Source organism: Maylandia zebra, linkage group LG7 (genome assembly GCF_041146795.1).
Source record: "Maylandia zebra isolate NMK-2024a linkage group LG7, Mzebra_GT3a, whole genome shotgun sequence".
In the NCBI taxonomy this organism is placed as follows: Eukaryota; Metazoa; Chordata; class Actinopteri; order Cichliformes; family Cichlidae; genus Maylandia; species Maylandia zebra.
In genome coordinates this window covers 22,673,040-22,691,493 of record NC_135173.1, presented here as the reverse complement: position 1 = coordinate 22,691,493, position 18,454 = coordinate 22,673,040, and the positions used below count along the sequence as shown (strand labels likewise).

Genomic DNA, 18,454 nt, shown 5'->3' with positions numbered 1-18,454 from the left:
TTTTTTTCACTAGCATGCAAAGTCAAATTGTCATGCGTGAAAAATATCTGATGAGATGGGATTAAACGGTGCAATAGAAATGACAATTTAACACACCGTGCACTCCTACAGTTTTATTTTTGCTTTTTACGACTTTTCCCTCCATGAAAGCCTGATGGGGTATTGTTCTCATTCTGCCAGGGCAGCAACGACACACTGTAGGAGTTTCAAATTGATAACATAGGTGTATCTGCTAAAAATCTCAGATAAGTTTGCATCTCAGTGAACTTGTCCTCAAGGTTATAGGTCACAGGTCAAGCTTTCTGAGAATCTTGTGAATGCAATAACTCAAGAAAGAAGTCACCTAGGATTTTGAAATTAATACCTATGTGTATCTACTTGGAGGCTGAAGAGTACCACTGGCTGCTGAGAGTATTTTTCATTTTGGACATGATGAGCACAAAGGTGACACATTAGTGCAGTGGTTAGCACTGTTGTGTCACAGCAAAGACATCCTGGACTCAAATTCACTGGCCAGCTGGGGCCTTCCTGTGTGGAGTTTGTATTTTATCCAGGTGCCTCTGTGGGTTCCCCCTGGCTTCCTCCCACAGATCCAAGACAGACATGTTAGCTTAGACTAGGTCACTTGGATCCTAAATTGGATGTGAGTATGAATGTCAGTGTGAATGAATTGGCATTGCTAATTTCACTAACGTATACCTCCTCTGTCCCTTTGCCTGTGAACTAGATATCAATCTCAGTATGGCATGCTAAAGGGTCTATCAATCTGTAAAATGCATCTGGAGGCGAGAAGAAAGAGGAAGCTTGCTGCAGGAGCTATAATCGAGGGTGGGCAAGCGTACCTGCAGCATGTACATGAGTCGTAACCCCTAGCTGCAATGTACAAACCACTGCAAGAGGAAGACTCATTGAATAACTTGTTTTCAATGTTTCCATTATTTAAGCTGATCAAACTGCTTCTGTGTTGGATTAGAAAAGGTAAATCTTTCACATTGTGCCATGTGGGTCCTAAATATAAAAAACTCCAACATGCACTATTAAATCTGATAGCGTGAACGGCAACAGTAGTCGGGTTTTAAATAAAACAATTCATGATGCGGTTGTGCCACGCATCAAACTCTGCAATGCTTTTAAAATGAGGCTCCAACGCAAAGGATGTCTCATTTATTAAATCCCTGTTACCTTGGTTTCTCTCTCCTCGTGTCTCTTCTGCTTCTCCTCTACTCACATCTTTGGTGAAAAGGGACAGAGGCACAAGGAGAGGAACTGAGGATACAAGAAATGAGGATATTGTATCTGTGTTAACCCTGACTGGCGACTTGTTGCTCCAATGGAAAGGGCAGTAAGCATAAGAAGACTGTGTGGGTGAAGCAAGAACATTCCCCGCTCAGTTTCTAATGCCTTCAGCGTCACCATAATTCACCAGCAGAGGGAGCCATGTGTCTATAGATGGCAGAATTTCAGGCTCTGAACTGACTTTGGATGTGGAGGAGGAGGAGGTTTTGTCTCGAGTTTGTCTGGCAAACATTAGTCATTAGTGCAAAACTACTTGTGATTAAATGCCACCCTCTTTACTGTTTTTCCAGTGTAGGCTGGATATTGTTGATATAGAGATGTGTGTGTGTGCAGAAGTCAAAATTTGCTCAGTGAAGGTGGGTTAACCGGTTTGTCTGCAAACATAATGGTGGAAGCACACTAACACGACCTTCACTGTTGTTGCCTTGGAGACACGTTGGATGTGAAACGTTGCTTCGGTCCTCAGATCGTGCCAATCTTTTTGTATATTATCATCCAGAGAAAAGATCGGCTTTCTTCCGTTTAAAAGTGTACACTGTCCTTCAGCACGTAAGACAAATAAATTATGACTTTGAAAGGACCAGAGACTGATGCAGGTGACTATTTGTTTGCAAGACTTAACGAAAAAGGCCTTGGCTTCTTTTTTTTATTATTATCGTAGGTCAGTGTTCTTAAACAATAAAATCAAAAGTTTTGGGTGCCAGTTTAGCTCAGTTGGATGTGCAGGTGCCCACATACTACATGGTTAAGAGCTGCCGGCCTGGGTTCAAGTCTGACCTGTGGCCCTTTGCTGCATGTCTCTCTTTCCTGGTCAGTCTTCACTGTATCTGTCTAGTAAAGTCAGAGAAAGTCAAGTCTTACAGTGGGGCAAAAAAGTATTTAGTCAGCCACCGATTGTGCAAGTTCCCCCACCTAAAATGATGACAGAGGTCAGTAATTTGCACCAGAGGTACACTTCAACTGTGAGAGACAGAATGTGAAAAAAAAATCCATGAATCCACATGGTAGGATTTGTAAAGAATTTATTCGTAAATCAGGGTGGAAAATAAGTATTTGGTCAATAACAAAAATACAACTCAATACTTTGTAACATAACCTTTGTTGGCAATAACAGAGGTCAAACGTTTACTATAGGTCTTTACCAGGTTTGCACACACAGTAGCTGGTATTTTGGCCCATTCCTCCATGCAGATCTTCTCGAGAGCAGTGATGTTTTGGGGCTGTCGCCGAGCAACACGGACTTTCAACTCCCGCCACAGATTTTCTATGGGGTTGAGGTCTGGAGACTGGCTAGGCCACTCCAGGACTTTCAAATGCTTCTTACGGAGCCACTCCTTTGTTGCCCGGGCGGTGTGTTTTGGATCATTGTCATGTTGGAAGACCCAGCCTCGTTTCATCTTCAAAGTTCTCACTGATGGAAGGAGGTTTTGGCTCAAAATCTCACGATACATGGCCCCATTCATTCTGTCCTTAACACGGATCAGTCGTCCTGTCCCGTTGGCAGAAAAACAGCCCCATAGCATGATGTTTCCACCCCCATGCTTCACAGTAGGTATGGTGTTCTTGGGATGCAACTCAGTATTCTTCTTCCTCCAAACACGACGAGTTGAGTTTATACCAAAAAGTTCTACTTTGGTTTCATCTGACCACATGACATTCTCCCAATCCTCTGCTGTATCATCCATGTGCTCTCTGGCAAACTTCAGACGGGCCTGGACATGCACTGGCTTCAGCAGCGGAACACGTCTGGCACTGCGGGATTTGATTGAAAATATAAGAGAAAGAGAGAACTTTAAGAATTTAATATAGCCACTACAGTGTCCATCAAAACGATGAAAAAATATTGCCGTAAACAGTTTATTTTGCGACACCACGAAACAAATGATAGCGTAAAATGAAACGATAGATGTTTTTATATCGTCATCCGATATATATCGTTATATCGAACAGCCCTATTGTCAAGCCATGTTTTCATTGATGTATACTGAGTGGAGGTCATCAAATGCCATCTTTATGACAGAAAGAGTGAAATAGTTAAACTAAGATATGAACATGATATCTTCACAAAGAAAAAAAAGTGAGTTACCTAAAATGTGACGTTGTAAAACACAACCAGGTTGTGTTAATATGCTCACCTTATATCCACAAAGTGTTGTCTTTAAAGTTTTTGTTCAAACTGAACAGTGTTAAGTATTATTGTTTGCATTTACTAGTCTGTACTATACTGTACTACTGGCTCTGAATGGGCTTCTGGGATTTGACTTGGCTTCTGGTGACTGGAGCATTGCTGTGTGGAGTTTGCATGTTCCTTCTGAGCTTACGTAGTTTTCCTCATGGTTCATCCGTTTCCTACCGCAGAACAAAGAAAGGTAATCAGTGACTGGGATGGCTTCACTCTTCCCCTTGAAATTAATTTGGATAAGCAGCTATGAAAATGGACAGTTTGATTTGTTAAAAAACAGCTCCTAAATTGACTGACTGTCAGGCAACACAAGTGCTATATCAGTGATAGCCAGTAGTGACCAGTGCTTCCTTGGGTTTTAAGGCTTGACTACTGGCTGTGATCTTATATTTAGCATAGTAATGACATTGTTAATAATATTTTCATCGAACTCGAACACAATGTAGGTACCAGCCTTATCTCCATTGTGGCCACACAGAGCATGAATATGAATCATCCAACTTTAGACTATATGAGAGTTTATTAATTTATGTCTTCATATATAATTTTGCTCTCATCCTCCTTCATTTAGAGGGTGTGATAGCACTGCACTGCACCTAAAGACCAGACAGAGAAAAAAAGACAATCTAAGTTAAGAAAAGCCAGCAGCAGTGCTGTGTCGTTGCTGTCACAAATCAACTGTATTTGGATGTTTAAAAGAAAAAAATGTGATGTTCAGCTTTTGGCTTTTTTGAGTGCTTTAAACTGAGAATCAGGAGATCAGAGTTTGAAATGTGTTAAACTGTCAAATGTATTTTCTGAAAAAACTACAGCAAATTGCAGATATCTGTAAATCTTCTGCATTTGTTTTTGTTTTTTTGTTTACTGTAAAGATGCTGCCGGCGCAGCAAGCCCAGGGTTTGCTCCTGATGACATCATGGATAAAAATCTTATTAGTCTTAAGCAAATGTCAACAAATTGTCACTGAGCTACTGCAGATCACAGGAAGCGCGTTATGTCAGTTGTGCTTCAAGGCAGTTTCTTTTTTTTGTTTAGAGCCACATAGAAATATAGCGAGAGAGAGAGAGATGTCCTCATCACGACACTGCCAAGAAAGCTGAGTCATGTAAGATGAGAGAAAAAAAGAGGCACAACGATGGCTATAAAAAATGAATAGGATGGAAGGTTTTTAAGCGTAATGCGCGAGCGGAGGGAGGAAATATTTCTGCAAAGGCTTGCTGGCGTTGAGTCCAGGTGAGGGCAGATAAAAGAAGCTGTGATAGACGGCGTGATAGCGTGGAGGGGAGACGTGCAGTTTCTAGCTGTTAATGTGAGGATTTGGAGCAGTGATGACACACACGAGGAGAAGCGAGTGATAACGTGGCAAAAGGTGGGGAGAGGCTGTGTCATTGTTGGTGAGCTGGGATATAAATATGTTGTACACACACACACACACACACACACACACATATGCGTAAAGAGGAAGAGAGTGACTGGTGCGGCAACAGGAACCACATGAGCAGCAGGGAGGAGTCGCGAAAGGAGAGGCGTCACGGCAGATAAAACTCCACGCCCCTCGCTGCCGAGCATCCATTTACTGAGCAGCTGATGTCTGCTGCTTCACTCAGCAGTAACAGAAGACAGCGAGAGAAAAAAATACAACAGAGCTCTGGAGCTACCGCTGGATTTTTAATGGGGAATAGGCAGCAACCTCTCCTCAGGATGGAGCATTTATGAGGAGGCTTGCTGTGCCAGTCTTGCAGGAAATGTCCACATACTTAGCCTTAGAGGGAAGGAGGATTTCTAACAGAGTAGCTGACGCTGCTCTTTGTGGCATGAAAACTGTGTGAGGAGCTCCAGGAGAATTTCCTCCGATTAACCGGAAAGCTTTGATCTTCTCGCAGCTTTTTTTTTTTCTTTGTTTTTTCTCTCCACGTGATCCAACCTGTGGTTCCACAGGTCAAGGCGAAGTTTAAAACATGACCGCCATGCAAAAGCTGCTGCAGCTGCCGGTGAACGCGGTGAACATGGTGAAGACCGTGCAAAGTCAGGTCCAAGGCCAGGAGGAGGACAAGAGCCCCGTGCTGACTCCCGATAGCGGGCAGCAGGCTTGGTACAGCGCCCTCCAGCCTGATGAGCTGCGCCACCTCCGATCTGGAGGTACAGGTGGAGGAGGAGGAGGTGACCAGGAGGAACGAGCCCCACTGGAGGAAGGTGGTGGAGGTGGTGGTGGTGGTTTCCAAACTCAACCGCTGCGGTAGGATGAGAACTCATCAGTGCTAGAGTTAAATAAGAGAGTATTTAGCTGCTTCTCTTCCAGGGCAGATTTCAGTGAATGCAACTTGAGAACAAGATTAAAATGTCAAAAATGGGCTAACAGGGTGCTTAACAGTGTAAAAGTGAGTGTTAGCGGCCCGATCCAGTCTTTACTTACTATGTTTGCCTCCTGTTGCTTAGACGTCCTGTAGAACAAATGGCACGGGCTTTACAGCAAGGCATTAGTCTGCTGGTTAAACATGGAGGAAATCTTTTCCAGGAACACCCATGGAAAATTAATTGATTTAGCCGAACTGATCTTAATGACTCACTCAAATACTTCTCCATACTTGCCACTTAGCTGGCTGAGCAGTAATCCAAGCTTCATGTTCTTTAAAGATCTGATCTTTAAAGTTTGTGTAATATATCATATATTTATGTCACCGTTTTTTTGTCCTATTTCTTAAGAACATCACTTTCAGATATTATTCAGCTGCTGTAAATAGTTGTTTCCTCAATTTTTGGAAAGATGGAAAGCACACTGTACCAAAATATACCAAGTTTTAAGATAGTAGTTCTTTGGAAATCACCTTGTGAGTGCAGTAATGCTATTTAATGACTGTCAAACTATGTTTTCTTTGGCATTTTTCATAGATCAAGTAATGTGAAGTGCCTAAGAATACAACTTAAATTTACTAATTTGTCTGTTATATGTAGACACAACACTAGTTCATCCCTGGTGCCTTTTTAACGCTCAAATGATTTAGCATTAAGTGGCTTAACAAACAAAATCATTCCCTTGAACATTGTCAGTTACAAGAACTGGACCAAAAATGTGTGCAAAAGCAGCTAATACCCAAAGGAAAACTGAAGAAAGTCTGGAGAACTGCTGCTTAAGAACCCTTTAAAATATTACAAGAAAGTCTGGCTCCTTTGACACAAAAAATAAACAAATGAGATGACAATACTTTTGCACAGTATTGTGCAGAAAACGTTTACTGCACATTCTGAGATAGCTAGTACGTAGAGTGAATAAATAGACTGTAGACCTGCTTCTGAAAATTGGCATCATCATCATCAATCTGCTGGTTGTTTTCTCCACTAATGGCCTTGTCTGATGGCCTCAAATCAGAAAATATTCAGTTTACAAAAACATAAAAAAAGAGACGAGTAGAAAATGCTTGACCTGGAAAAGGCGGAAACAGAAAATGTCTAAAGGAATTACTTATTAAGCTAGTTACTCGTTAATTTCCTACTGAGGCACTAATGAAATAAAAGCGCACTATCTAGGTTCAAGTCTATAAGAATCATAAGGAAGCATTTCATGGACATGTGCAACATGTGCAGTGGTGCAGAGTAGACTTGGCTTTAAAAAGAAGGGAACTGCTATCACATGTCATGGTGCCCCGGGGACCGGGTTGGTATAAATGCAGATGGATTTATTAAAGAAATTAGAAAAAGGAGTGCAGTTGTTTATTGGAATTAGACTGAGTGTATGAATTAAAGGCCATAGAGCTACTATAACTAATTAGACTGCAAACCACTAAAATGTAAAGTCAGTGTAGCGCTCTTCAGAAGCTGTTTTTTCTTCAAGGGAGATGTAATTATACTTTCAGATTTTTATTGGGTCATACCTACCAGCTACAGCAGTTTCTTTTAATTTTACAAGACTGGAGAGGCACAGAAATTCTCTTCTGGTTGGCTTTAAGAGGCAAATTCTGCATCTGTAACTGTGGAAAAACAAGACGCGGCTCTGCTAAGAGAGACGGCTTATGTAAAACAGCTGCTTATAAATTCAAGCTGCAACTCCTCAATCTTTCACTCGCCGCTGATTCATGCAAATACATTTTCATATCTTTTGCTTTTGGTGTTATTGCACCCTGTTCTTGATGAACAAACTGACATTACACCTAAAAGTGTGTCATTAAACACATGAAACACTGGCCAAATCCCATGGAGACTTTCCAGAAGGAAGAGTCCCGCTGATCGCTTGGCGATGGTGGCAGGTAACCTGACCGCCCGTCAGCTCTGTTGTACCACACTGGGCTAAATAATTCAACGCTGGTTTGTAAATTCATCTGTTGTTCAGCAGGACAGGGTTTCCAGAGAAATGAGAAACCTAGTGCTGGTATTGAATTACTGCAGGTCCTTTGAGCTCAAGCTGGGACGTCTAAAACCAGTTAGAGGTTTATTTGTCCTGAAGTTTCTCAATATAGTCTTTTAATTTTCTTTTTTTCTTGTGTGTGTGTGTGTGTGTGTGTGTGTGTGTGTGTGTGTGTGTGTGTGTGTGTGTGTGTGTGTGTGTGTGCAAATAATTGAGCATTCCTGTTTGACACATTCAATGTTTGGCCACAGCAAATGTAATGAATGGTGCAGGTTCAGTTTTAATTAGGTCTTCTAAAGGCTTGTTTGTCATCAAACAGGCCACATTAATCCCTGTCACTTTATTAATTAGTTAGGCTGATCGGGGGGGGGGGGCAACACAAGCTGGAAAAGCAAATTGAGCCTTTGATAGGGAAGTTTCACCGTGGCTGCTAAATTTTAAAGTTGACTTTGTCTTTAAGTCATAATTTACTGGTTTCCTGTTTTCTAGAATTGTTGCTGATAACAATCAGTAGAAGTACCACCTCTTTGCTTTCAGCCACAGGCTTTAATTAGAGGTAAAAAGAATGTGTAATTTAAGCAGTGGAAATTTGTCTCATATATGGTTAATTTCTGTTATGAAAATACAGAACTTCATCTCCCATATGAACATATTTACCTTCACAGTCTAGGACTTGGGTTCGACTAGGATTAATCCTAATGACTTAAATAATTTGCTGACTTTCCTTTCGTGCCATCAGCAGGTTAAGGTTTACTTTTCCAGTGAAATATCTCTGCATCCACTACTTGGATGGTTCCCAGAGGATGAATCTGAATGACTTTGGTGATCCTCTGGTTTCAGCACAACCATGAGGTTAACATTTGCTTCATATCCATATGTGACATTTAGACAAACTGATTTGAAATCACAGTCGTACCTCCCACCAGATAAAGGATAATGACTTTGATACCCTGTGAAGTCTTCATTTAGACTCTAGACATTTAGACAAATTTGCACTGTCATGAAATCTAATTTTTCACTTTCAAAAGAAATTGCAATAATGCTGTCATTCAGAGTCAGCGTTCGATTTTTTTACCAAAGTTGGCAAGAGTCTGTGGCCATGACTGTACAAAAGCATACAAAAAACAATTACTCTTTGACTTACTGTATTTTTAAATTTACATTGTTGAGACATTTTGTGATTTATTTGCTTAAAAACACCATTATCGACAGTACACAGTTATTGCGACAAACCTGTTTGCACTATGACCCGACTGTTGCCATGGTAAACCACATATGTGGCCTGATATGTGCTCTGATAGCACTTGATAACTGTACATAAGGTACATATTCTGCCATTAGACGCTTTTATAGCTGTTGGATGTCTTTTGAGGAGCTAGAGCAGGTCAGCGACTAACCGGAAGGTTAGTGGTTCGATCCCTGCCTGCTTCAGTATACTTAAGTATCGTTGAGCAAGATACTGAACCCTGAGTTGCTCCCACTGCATTCATTGGAGTATAAATGTTAGATAGAAAGCACTTAGGTATAGAAAATGTTGCTGTATCAATGTGTTTGTAAATGGGTGAATGAGACATGAATAAAAGAGTTGGCATTTTGTTTTATACGCCAGTTTGAGTCCTCAGTTATAGCAGAAATAAACTATAAAAGAACCAGTGCATTTACCATTTTGAGACTTGCCTTGTAATATTTTTATCTGTTTTTCACTTTTAAAGACAAAAAGGTTTTTCCCACATCAAAGTAAGTAGAAGTTGAGGTTTCAGGCTGTGTTGATAGAAATGATCACTTGTTTTAGCCAAAGGCTGTGATTCATTTTCATTATTTTAAAGGATGAAATGAGCCACTTCCTTCCCTTTCTGCTGTAAATCAACATTAGGCTGCAATATCCATTCATTTATTTTCTTGTTTGTTTTGACCAAAATATAAAAAAACAAAACAGCAAGAGTTCTGCACTTGCATCCAAAAATAATCCTTGCTGTGGTGTCTTAATGTGACAGTCTTTGATGAGTGCAGGTTTTTGAAGTGTGTGACAGAGTGAACTATATTATTCGCAATGCAGTGCAATTATTAACACTTTGATGCTTGGCGGAGCAAAAAGCAGAGGCTTTTCTTAGCACACAGACACACAAACGCCTGCGCACACACACTTTAAACTCGGGGCAGAGTCGTGATAAACCGACTGTGTTCTGCAGCAGCCACCTCCTCACAGACTGCAAGCCTCCATTCACTGCTGTCACATGACCAAAACAGATGAATTATATCGTGCACCCCAGCAGCCTCCCACTCTCACAGCAGAGTAAGTAAAAGTTCTGCCTGCAGTTTGATTATCTTCTTTCGGAAGTCATTTGTAGCACTGGTTGGAGCCTGATTTAAATAACATGCAGTGTTGGGAGATACATTCACACTGCACAGGATGAATTAATCACAACATTGTTTTAAGATCATTTCCTCATACATTCTTTGATTTTTGAATCTTTCAGGCTCTCCTGGCTCTCATCATGCCTGGTCTGATTCATTTACCTGTAACAGATATTCTGAAATGTTTACATTTGTAAAATATCACATGTACAAATTTATGGCTCAATCACTTGAAGGTTAATGTCAACACCCTCATAAGGATAAATTTTAAAGTTATGAATTATAAAACTCCATCTCGCAGTCCATCCATTTTATTAACTGCTTCTCGAGCTCAGGATCATGTGGAGCTGGAGTCTATCCCAGCTGTCTTAGGGCGTGAGGCACACTTGACAGGTCCCCAGTGTCTAATGACTGAGAGACTATATAAACCGCGAGGGTCCAATATCTCAATAGCTTTAATTTTAATCTGAAGGAAAATGTTTTGATTTTTTTTAATTTAAAGCATTTTGGACACAACTTCATTTACGGAGAAGATGACAAGATCTGAGGAAGTTACAGCTCTAGCAGTATTTGCAGTACTGCTTGACCAATGTGTTTTGACTTGTAACTCAAATGCAGAGCACACAGTCATATACATCCTTATACAAATCTGCCAATGAGGCAACAACAAGGATGGGCTGAGTCTATGATTGTGCGGTTTACTGTTCCTGGCAACAAGGAGCTCTAGCGAAAACTTTGTTGGCACTTTAGCCGAAAGCTGGAAAAGTACAGCCGAGGGGTTGTTTCCCAGTTATGCCATAAGATATGGAGAATACATATAACTGCACATCAGTAATATGTATGCACTTACTGTAGTAATCACTGAATATCTGTTGATTTAATTTATTAAATTGAAGGGTCTCACATGTAGGTGAGCCTCTACAGAGTGTACCACCCATTGCAGCTGGGATAGGCTCCAGCCACCTCCAGTCTGAACTGGAGAAGGATGAATGGATCTGACATGAATTATAGAAGTGTAATGATGTCTTTTAAAAGCTCATACAACTAATAACATATTTAAACTTTGGTAGCAGAAGCTGTATATTGCAACCTGCATGTTGTAGTGATATAAATAAAGAACAATATTTTACATTTGCGTCTCACAGTTTAGGGGGTATTAGCCAAATTCGAAGGCCAGCACTATAATACAATATAGATCCCTTTATTTTTCAGATATACTTCAGTTAAAAGAGAAGCTTTAAGAAATACTCTCAATGCCAGCAGCGAGGTTGTTTGTGTGAGGGGAAACCCCAGTTTCGCCACATCTGAGCCTCCCATCTCTCACCTGTTCTAAAACAAGTGTGCAGTCACTCAATAATTTTCAGAGACTCTGGACTCGGTTGTTAGAGTCGATGATGATCCCACGTGGTAATACTGTCAGATGCAACAAAGGCTCTCCGGGAAACCGGGAAATCACTTAACTTCATTTTATTGCATTCTTTGTTGCCTTGGAAACCCGCTGGGGGAAATGTGCAGCAATCACGCCACCCACCACCAACTGAACTCCACCCTTCTTTTCCCATACCACCAAATGACAAGACCCTGATTCGTAATGAAAGGTCTGTCTGCTGAGAGAGTTGTCCTGTTTGGTGGTTTTAGAGTAGTTTACAGTTTTCCTTTTGTGCTAAGTAATGTCAGATTTAAAGAAACTTACTGTATGAGTGCAACTGTTTCCATAATTAGATGTGAAAACATTTCAGAAGCTGCTTTTATTGAATCATATTGTTATTGTGGGTAATTAAACAGCTGGCTGAAGGGCAGAAATTGAATAATACCCACATAACACTGCCAAATTTATATATATGTACACTGTTACTATTAAAAGAAAATAAGACTTACAAGTTGATTTAAAGTGGTTATGATTGAGGGTATTATATAGACAACTCCTCAAAGTTGTCATGCATTTCTGTATTTGTGGAATGAAAATACGTGAAGTCTTTTTGTATCTTATTTATGGGGAAGCAGCCGAATGAATGCTAAGGTTGCATGAAAATGCCATCCATCAGTATTTCAGAATTCAATTAGCCTGGTGTGTTTATCTTGACAGCTGCAGCAGTTGTTCCTGTCTGTATTGTTGTGTTGTCTTACTGAAACCAGTGTTTGCAGGTTCTCCTACAGGCAGGTTTGGTAGAAACTGTCACTGCCGTTTATTTGTGTTTGTTTTGCAGCTGGGTGGAGATGCTTAGATCTACTCAGACTGCTGTGTGAGCTGACCGCTCTGTTGTTTCTGACAGTAATGATGGATGAGCAAAGCTGGAGAACAAAGCACTGTTATACAGTAGTCTGTATGCAGATACAAAGCACAGCTGTTAGAAAATAATATACAATAAAACAATAAATATACTTTGCCAAGTCCAAGTTAGATGGAATTTCGTGTCATCCACATGTGGCTCCTGGATAAAAACTAGAGAATGCGTTTTCAGTTTGCTGTATCAGCATTTCGTTGGCACTCAACGATGGACAAACTGTACAATAGATGCAACAGGTGATAGAGGCAAGTATGCTAGCAGAGCTTATTGCAAAGCCAAAAATAGTATTATGTCTAGATGCAGCAAATGTTAATAAAATATATAATACACATTATAAATTGTAAATATTGCAGTATCAGATGACAGAAACTAAGGAAGAGGATTAGGGCCACTGGGAAAAAAAGTGGGCACATTTATTTTTTCTTCTTTTCCAGAATTCTGAGAAAAAAGTCAAAATTCTTAGAAAAAGAAAAAAAAGAAAAGAAAAAAAAAGAAAAGGATATGTCCAAAATCTGAGTCAGATTTCTGAGATTTAAGTCAGAATTCTGACTTTAATCTCAAAATTCTGGAAACAAAAAAAAAAAGACATGCCCAATTTTTTTTTCCTCCTCCGTAAAAAACTGATATCAAAAGTAATAAAAGTAGTAAAAACTAAATCGAAAACTAGCTTTACAAGCTAAATCCGAACACCTCAAATCTTTATTTGGTTTCTGTTTAGTAATCTAAAAACCTGAAGTGGAAAATGAACATTAGCCAAAGTACAACTGCGCTTGAATAAAATAAAACAGCAAAAGCTTTTATACCCAAAGAACAAGTTAATAGGAAAAAGCTAGTAGACGTTCTCTGCTATGGTTTAAAATCTTGTGGTTTAATAGCAAGAATCATCATTAAAGTTTATATAGAGTCAACTGGAGAAGATGACAATTGCTTTACAATCTTATGTTTATATTTTTTGGTCAAGTACAAATATGATAAATTATAATTTTTTTGAATTAGTAATACTTTTCAACTCTGCAAGTGATAACAAAATATTTTACTTGATTTGGTCATCGTTTTGTTGATTTAGCGTGGTAATCATATGTTCTTTAAACTGCAACATCAAAATCAAAAACCAAAGAACAGCGATAAACCCTTGCATATGACGATCTGCAATTAGAAAATGCTGAAGAAATAATATCATTTATCAAACAAGCTGCTGATTCACAGATCACTGGCCCATCATTTGGCTAATAAAATCACTAGACTGTTTATTTAAATAATAAACAACTGTATATGATACTGATAGACCTAATGTATTCTATTTTATGTATTGTTCTACTTCGCTGCATCCAAAATATTTCTAACACTCGTTTCTACCCATTTATCAACAGTCTGTGTTTGAGAAGTCATTTTGTTTTAGCGATTATGCCACGTTCCAATTATCCAGGTATTTTATGTTCAAATGTTTCTTTATTTTGTGAGGCTTTCCTACTTCAAAGAGAATAATTTGATCAATTTTGAGCTTTAAAAGTAAAACATATCAGTACTTCTTGTTGCATTCTGGGTGTTTGGTGGTTTCCATGCTGTGAAATATATTTTTATAATGTTTTCTTCCCACAGACATGACGACTTGAAAGAGATGCTGGACAGCAACAAAGACTCCCTGAAGCTGGAGGCAATGAAGCGGATTGTAGCTGTGAGTATAAATCAGATGGACACAATGGGGAAATTAGGATCACATCAAGAGTGAGCCATGAAGTTTATTATCATGCTTTAAAAAATGTCATGGATAATACTGTTGTATAACACTATTTCAGAACAGAGAACAGAATAGAATGTATATGTACAATGAAATTGTGGGTGCTCCACACCAACTTTGCCGCAATACAATATAAATAGTAGACAACAGGAATAAATAGCAAACAGGAGAAAAACGTACAGTCAACAGGGATATATACAAAACAAAATAAATATATACAAAAATAAGTCACGTTTACTGTGGACGATAAACAAAAGATCCTCATAGCCACCATGTCTGTCATTACTTCAATTTTGAAGCCTTGAGCTGAGCTGAGTGTCTTTGCAGTCTCCATCTTGATGATTAGCAACAGGTAGTGTTAACTGTGAAACCAAGGCACACAGCTGACATCTGATTAGCCAGTGAGCATACCCATAATCCTCCTTTCTGTCTCTAATAATGACCATAATTTTTAAAAAATTACTTTAGTTATTATTTAACTGATCTTGTCTGATGATGTCACTGATGCTGTAACGAGCTGATGAATAGTTAACTCATTGGCCTAATGAAGTGGCCAGTGGGTGTAGATTCACATAAAAACCTGGAAATCTTTATTTTATTTTTTAACTAAAGTAAGTGGCTAGCTGGAACATTAACATTGCAGAAAGGGGCAGATTTCCCCCCCTTGAGATTTCACTGATCAGCGGGTACACAGGTGCACAAGGTCAAACCTTTAAATGCAAAACATACAATGCATAATGTTTTACTTATTCTGAGACTAAGAAAAGGCCAGAAGCATGCTCTCTATACCAAAACTGGCGATTAATCTCATGGTATTATTGTCAAAATGCAGTCATTTTATAAAACTGTGCTCTGAGCCATAAGACAAAGGCTGCCTCCAATGATTTAACTACTGTGATAAGAGATGCAAACTGTGCAGTCAGCTGTTAAATATTCATACTCTGTCAGATTTCTACTTCTGAGGCTCCACACCCATCTTTTCATTCATCATTCCTGCCGGGCCAAGAGCACAAAAAAAAAGCATCAAAAGATAAAATAAAACATAAAAAATGTATTTTTTCTTGCCAACAATTGAAATGCTTGAAAAATGCCATCTTGTGAAATCTTTGTTATGCTTTTTGGATGCGTCTTTTCTCTGCAGATGATTGCCCGAGGTAAAAATGCATCAGATCTCTTCCCCGCTGTGGTGAAAAACGTGGCTTGTAAAAACATAGAGGTTGGTAATGAACCTAGTCTCATGTTGCTTCATGTGCTACAGGCTCTGCACTCTTCATTTTCCTTCCTATTATCTTATCACATTTTCCAAACCTCCGTGGAGTGCAGTTTTATCTCATATAAACAAAATTGCATTTTCCTTCTCCACTTTTGCATGTTTTAATAACTGTGCCTTACTGGACTCATCTCAGTGAAAATAATTAAGCTAATACACATAGGTTGGATGAAATTGTTAAAATTTAAACGATTACATTTGTTTCTTCTTTCCCTCTTACTGTTCGTCTTTCCAGGTGAAGAAGCTGGTCTATGTTTACTTGGTGCGTTACGCTGAGGAGCAGCAGGATCTTGCTCTGCTTTCAATTTCCACGTTTCAGCGAGGTCTGAAGGTACAGCAGTTTATATATGTGACAATTTTTTAGATTTGAGATAATATAAACCATTTTTCTAAAGCCTCGTCTTCATATTATACAAAAATTAGCTGCAATTCACCTAGCTTGCACGATAGTCCTCGTTAACTATGAGTGAATGGCTCTAAAAGCCTAACTTGTTTACAACATTTGGACAAAAAAAGCTTAAATGAAACTGAATTGATTGCTTAAATTAACGCGTTAGCGCGGTTAGTTCGTTAACGCGTTAGCACCATACAGCCCCATGCACGGGGCGATCCGCGCTAACTCACTAACGGAGATTTAATGCGGTTATGGCGTTAACGTCATTTTAACGAGTTTAACGCTGACAGCACTAATTTAATTGTTCTCTTTCACACCATGTCTCTCTGCTGTCTTCATCCACTTACCCCCAACTGGCCACAGCAGATGGTCGCCCCTCACTGAGCCTGATTCTTTGTGCAGTTTCTTCCTCTTAAAGGGGAGTTTTTCCTTCCCACTGTCACCAAAGCGCTTTCTCATAGTGGTCATATGATTGTTGGGGCTTTCTGTTTTCCTTGTATTATTGTAGGGTTTTTACCTTACAAAATAAAGTGCCTTGAGGCAACTGTTGTAGTGATTTTGCGCTATATAAATGAAATGAAAATGAATTGATTTAAATATCTGGAATTACTGGATAAATTGGCCTGAAATCACGACCAAATAAATAAAATTTAAAAAACATTTTATATTAGAACCAGCGATGGCAGTGCTGTGTTTTAGTGCTAATTTCCTAAAAGTGGTAAGCTACTTTACTTAACAGTGTTGTATTTCATTACTGACTGACCTTTATATTATTCATTGTGATCATGTTAGCATCCTGAGTTTAGCATAAAACTGCAGGAACTACTAGCCCCGGGAACAGCACCACAGAGCTGCTAGCATAACTACAGATTGCTCCTTTAGATTTTATTACTATTTTGCGATGAACAAAATGCAACATTTCACCACCTCTAAAAGTGTATTTTTCCACCACTTTGTACTTCTCCAGGATCCGAACCAGCTGATCAGAGCCAGCGCCCTGCGAGTCCTCTCCAGCATAAGAGTAACAATCATCGTTCCAATAATGATGTTGGCCATCAAAGAAGCTGCTTCGGATATGTCTCCGTATGTCAGGAAGACCGCAGCACATGCAATCCCTAAACTATACAGGTACGAACCCAAAAGGACAGTTTTAGGTTTATAAAACAAAGTTAGCATGATTTATTGAGTTGCTAGCTCTTAGTGTATCAGTTATTATAACGACTAATGATCATATTTTTTTCTCACAGTCATTATAAAGTTTTGGTTATTTATCCACAGCTCTCCTAAGGTCTCACCACTAAATTTGAACTGGGTTGAGATCTGGACTTTACTGGGTCATTGCAACACCTTGATTCTTATCTTTGTCACTCATTCTGATTTTCTGGTGTATTTGGGCTCATTTTCCAAGTTCATGGTCCAATTTGGGACAAGAGTTTGCTGTTAGTCAGATGGCCTCATAACTGACTATAAAATACGTTGATATACAGAGAAGTAAATGGTCAACTGGAAAGTGCTGCAAGTCTGGTGGCTGCAAAACAAACCCAAATCATCACCTCTTCACCAGCATGCCTAACAGTTCCGGTGTAGTCTTGGGATTTTAGCAACTTCTCTGAGCATTGCCCGGTTTATTGTATCAGGATAAACCCTTTGAGATGTAGCATCTTGTTTTTTAGGAGCCCAAACAGACATTCATACAAAAGAGAACAAATTTTCTGGGGTGGATTTCAATATTGTGTTAACATACATCTGAATTCTCCAGACCAGCAAACTAACAACTTGTCTGCTTTTATGGAGGTGGTCATAATTCATCAAGTGCATTTGATTAGCCGCACCTGTCTGCTACTTACCCTCTTAATTCCAGTGGAAGAGTGTGCTTAGTTTTTTTTACAGGACTGCGTACAGTCCTATTGAAACTTTATTTTTCATATGACCATTTCTCTTTTTTACAAACTTTAACACAGTAGGAAATATATAAATTTGATAGAGAAAAACACAGTTTTTATGAATTCTTTGTTGTTTTTTCTTTGTGGGAGCCTTGATTCCCAGTCTGAGAACTACTAGGCCTGCTAGATCAAATGTTCATAAGACTTGCTGCAACTGTAAAACTTTAGCAGTAAAAAATAGACTCCTGAGAACCCATTGCTGCTCTAGCAGTAAAATCCATTTTCTTTATACCCTTGAGGATGATTACTTACAGTTCCTGGAACAATTTTTCATGCATTTTTACTGATTTATTCTTCTCTCCTCTCAGTTTGGATCCTGAACAAAAAGACCAGCTGATTGAAGTCATAGAGAAACTCCTCGCTGACAAAACCACGGTGTGTTTTTCCTCTCTTCTCTTTGTTGATTCAGTGTTTTCTCCAGATTTTATTTCCAGCAAAGATAAATACAATTTTGCAAACCACACAGTGCACAAAATATCAGGGACCAGCTGCTGTGCACAGCACCACATTGCGTTTAATGCCCCGGTTGTTTCAAGGCTTATCATTTGTTTAACCAGTCTCCTTTTTCACCTTGCAGTTTTTGCATTAGCTCTTTCTCTGGGAAATGCAACAAAACCAGAAACAGACTGCAGAAGTCAGTCAGTAGTTA

General features: G+C 39.2%; 1 protein-coding gene across 10 annotated transcripts in view; it reads left to right on the top strand.

Moving 5' to 3' along the window:
- ap3b2 (adaptor related protein complex 3 subunit beta 2) overlaps window positions 1–18,454 on the top strand; it is a 61,393-nt gene that overhangs the window by 1,783 nt on the left and 41,156 nt on the right. For 4 of the 10 annotated variants that reach the window (XM_076886069.1, XM_076886068.1, XM_076886067.1 and 1 more), the window contains exons 1-6: window positions 5,059–5,714; window positions 14,060–14,135; window positions 15,340–15,414; window positions 15,704–15,799; window positions 16,830–16,990; window positions 18,114–18,180. In XM_076886069.1, the coding sequence (XP_076742184.1) occupies window positions 5,437–5,714; window positions 14,060–14,135; window positions 15,340–15,414; window positions 15,704–15,799; window positions 16,830–16,990; window positions 18,114–18,180 (753 nt within the window). In that variant the 5' untranslated portion in view covers window positions 5,059–5,436. Of the gene's footprint in view, window positions 1–5,057; window positions 5,715–14,059; window positions 14,136–15,339; window positions 15,415–15,703; window positions 15,800–16,829; window positions 16,991–18,113; window positions 18,181–18,454 lie in introns of those variants that run through there. The other 6 variants (XM_076886071.1, XM_076886070.1, XM_004570266.4 and 3 more) reach the window with 3 other exon arrangements.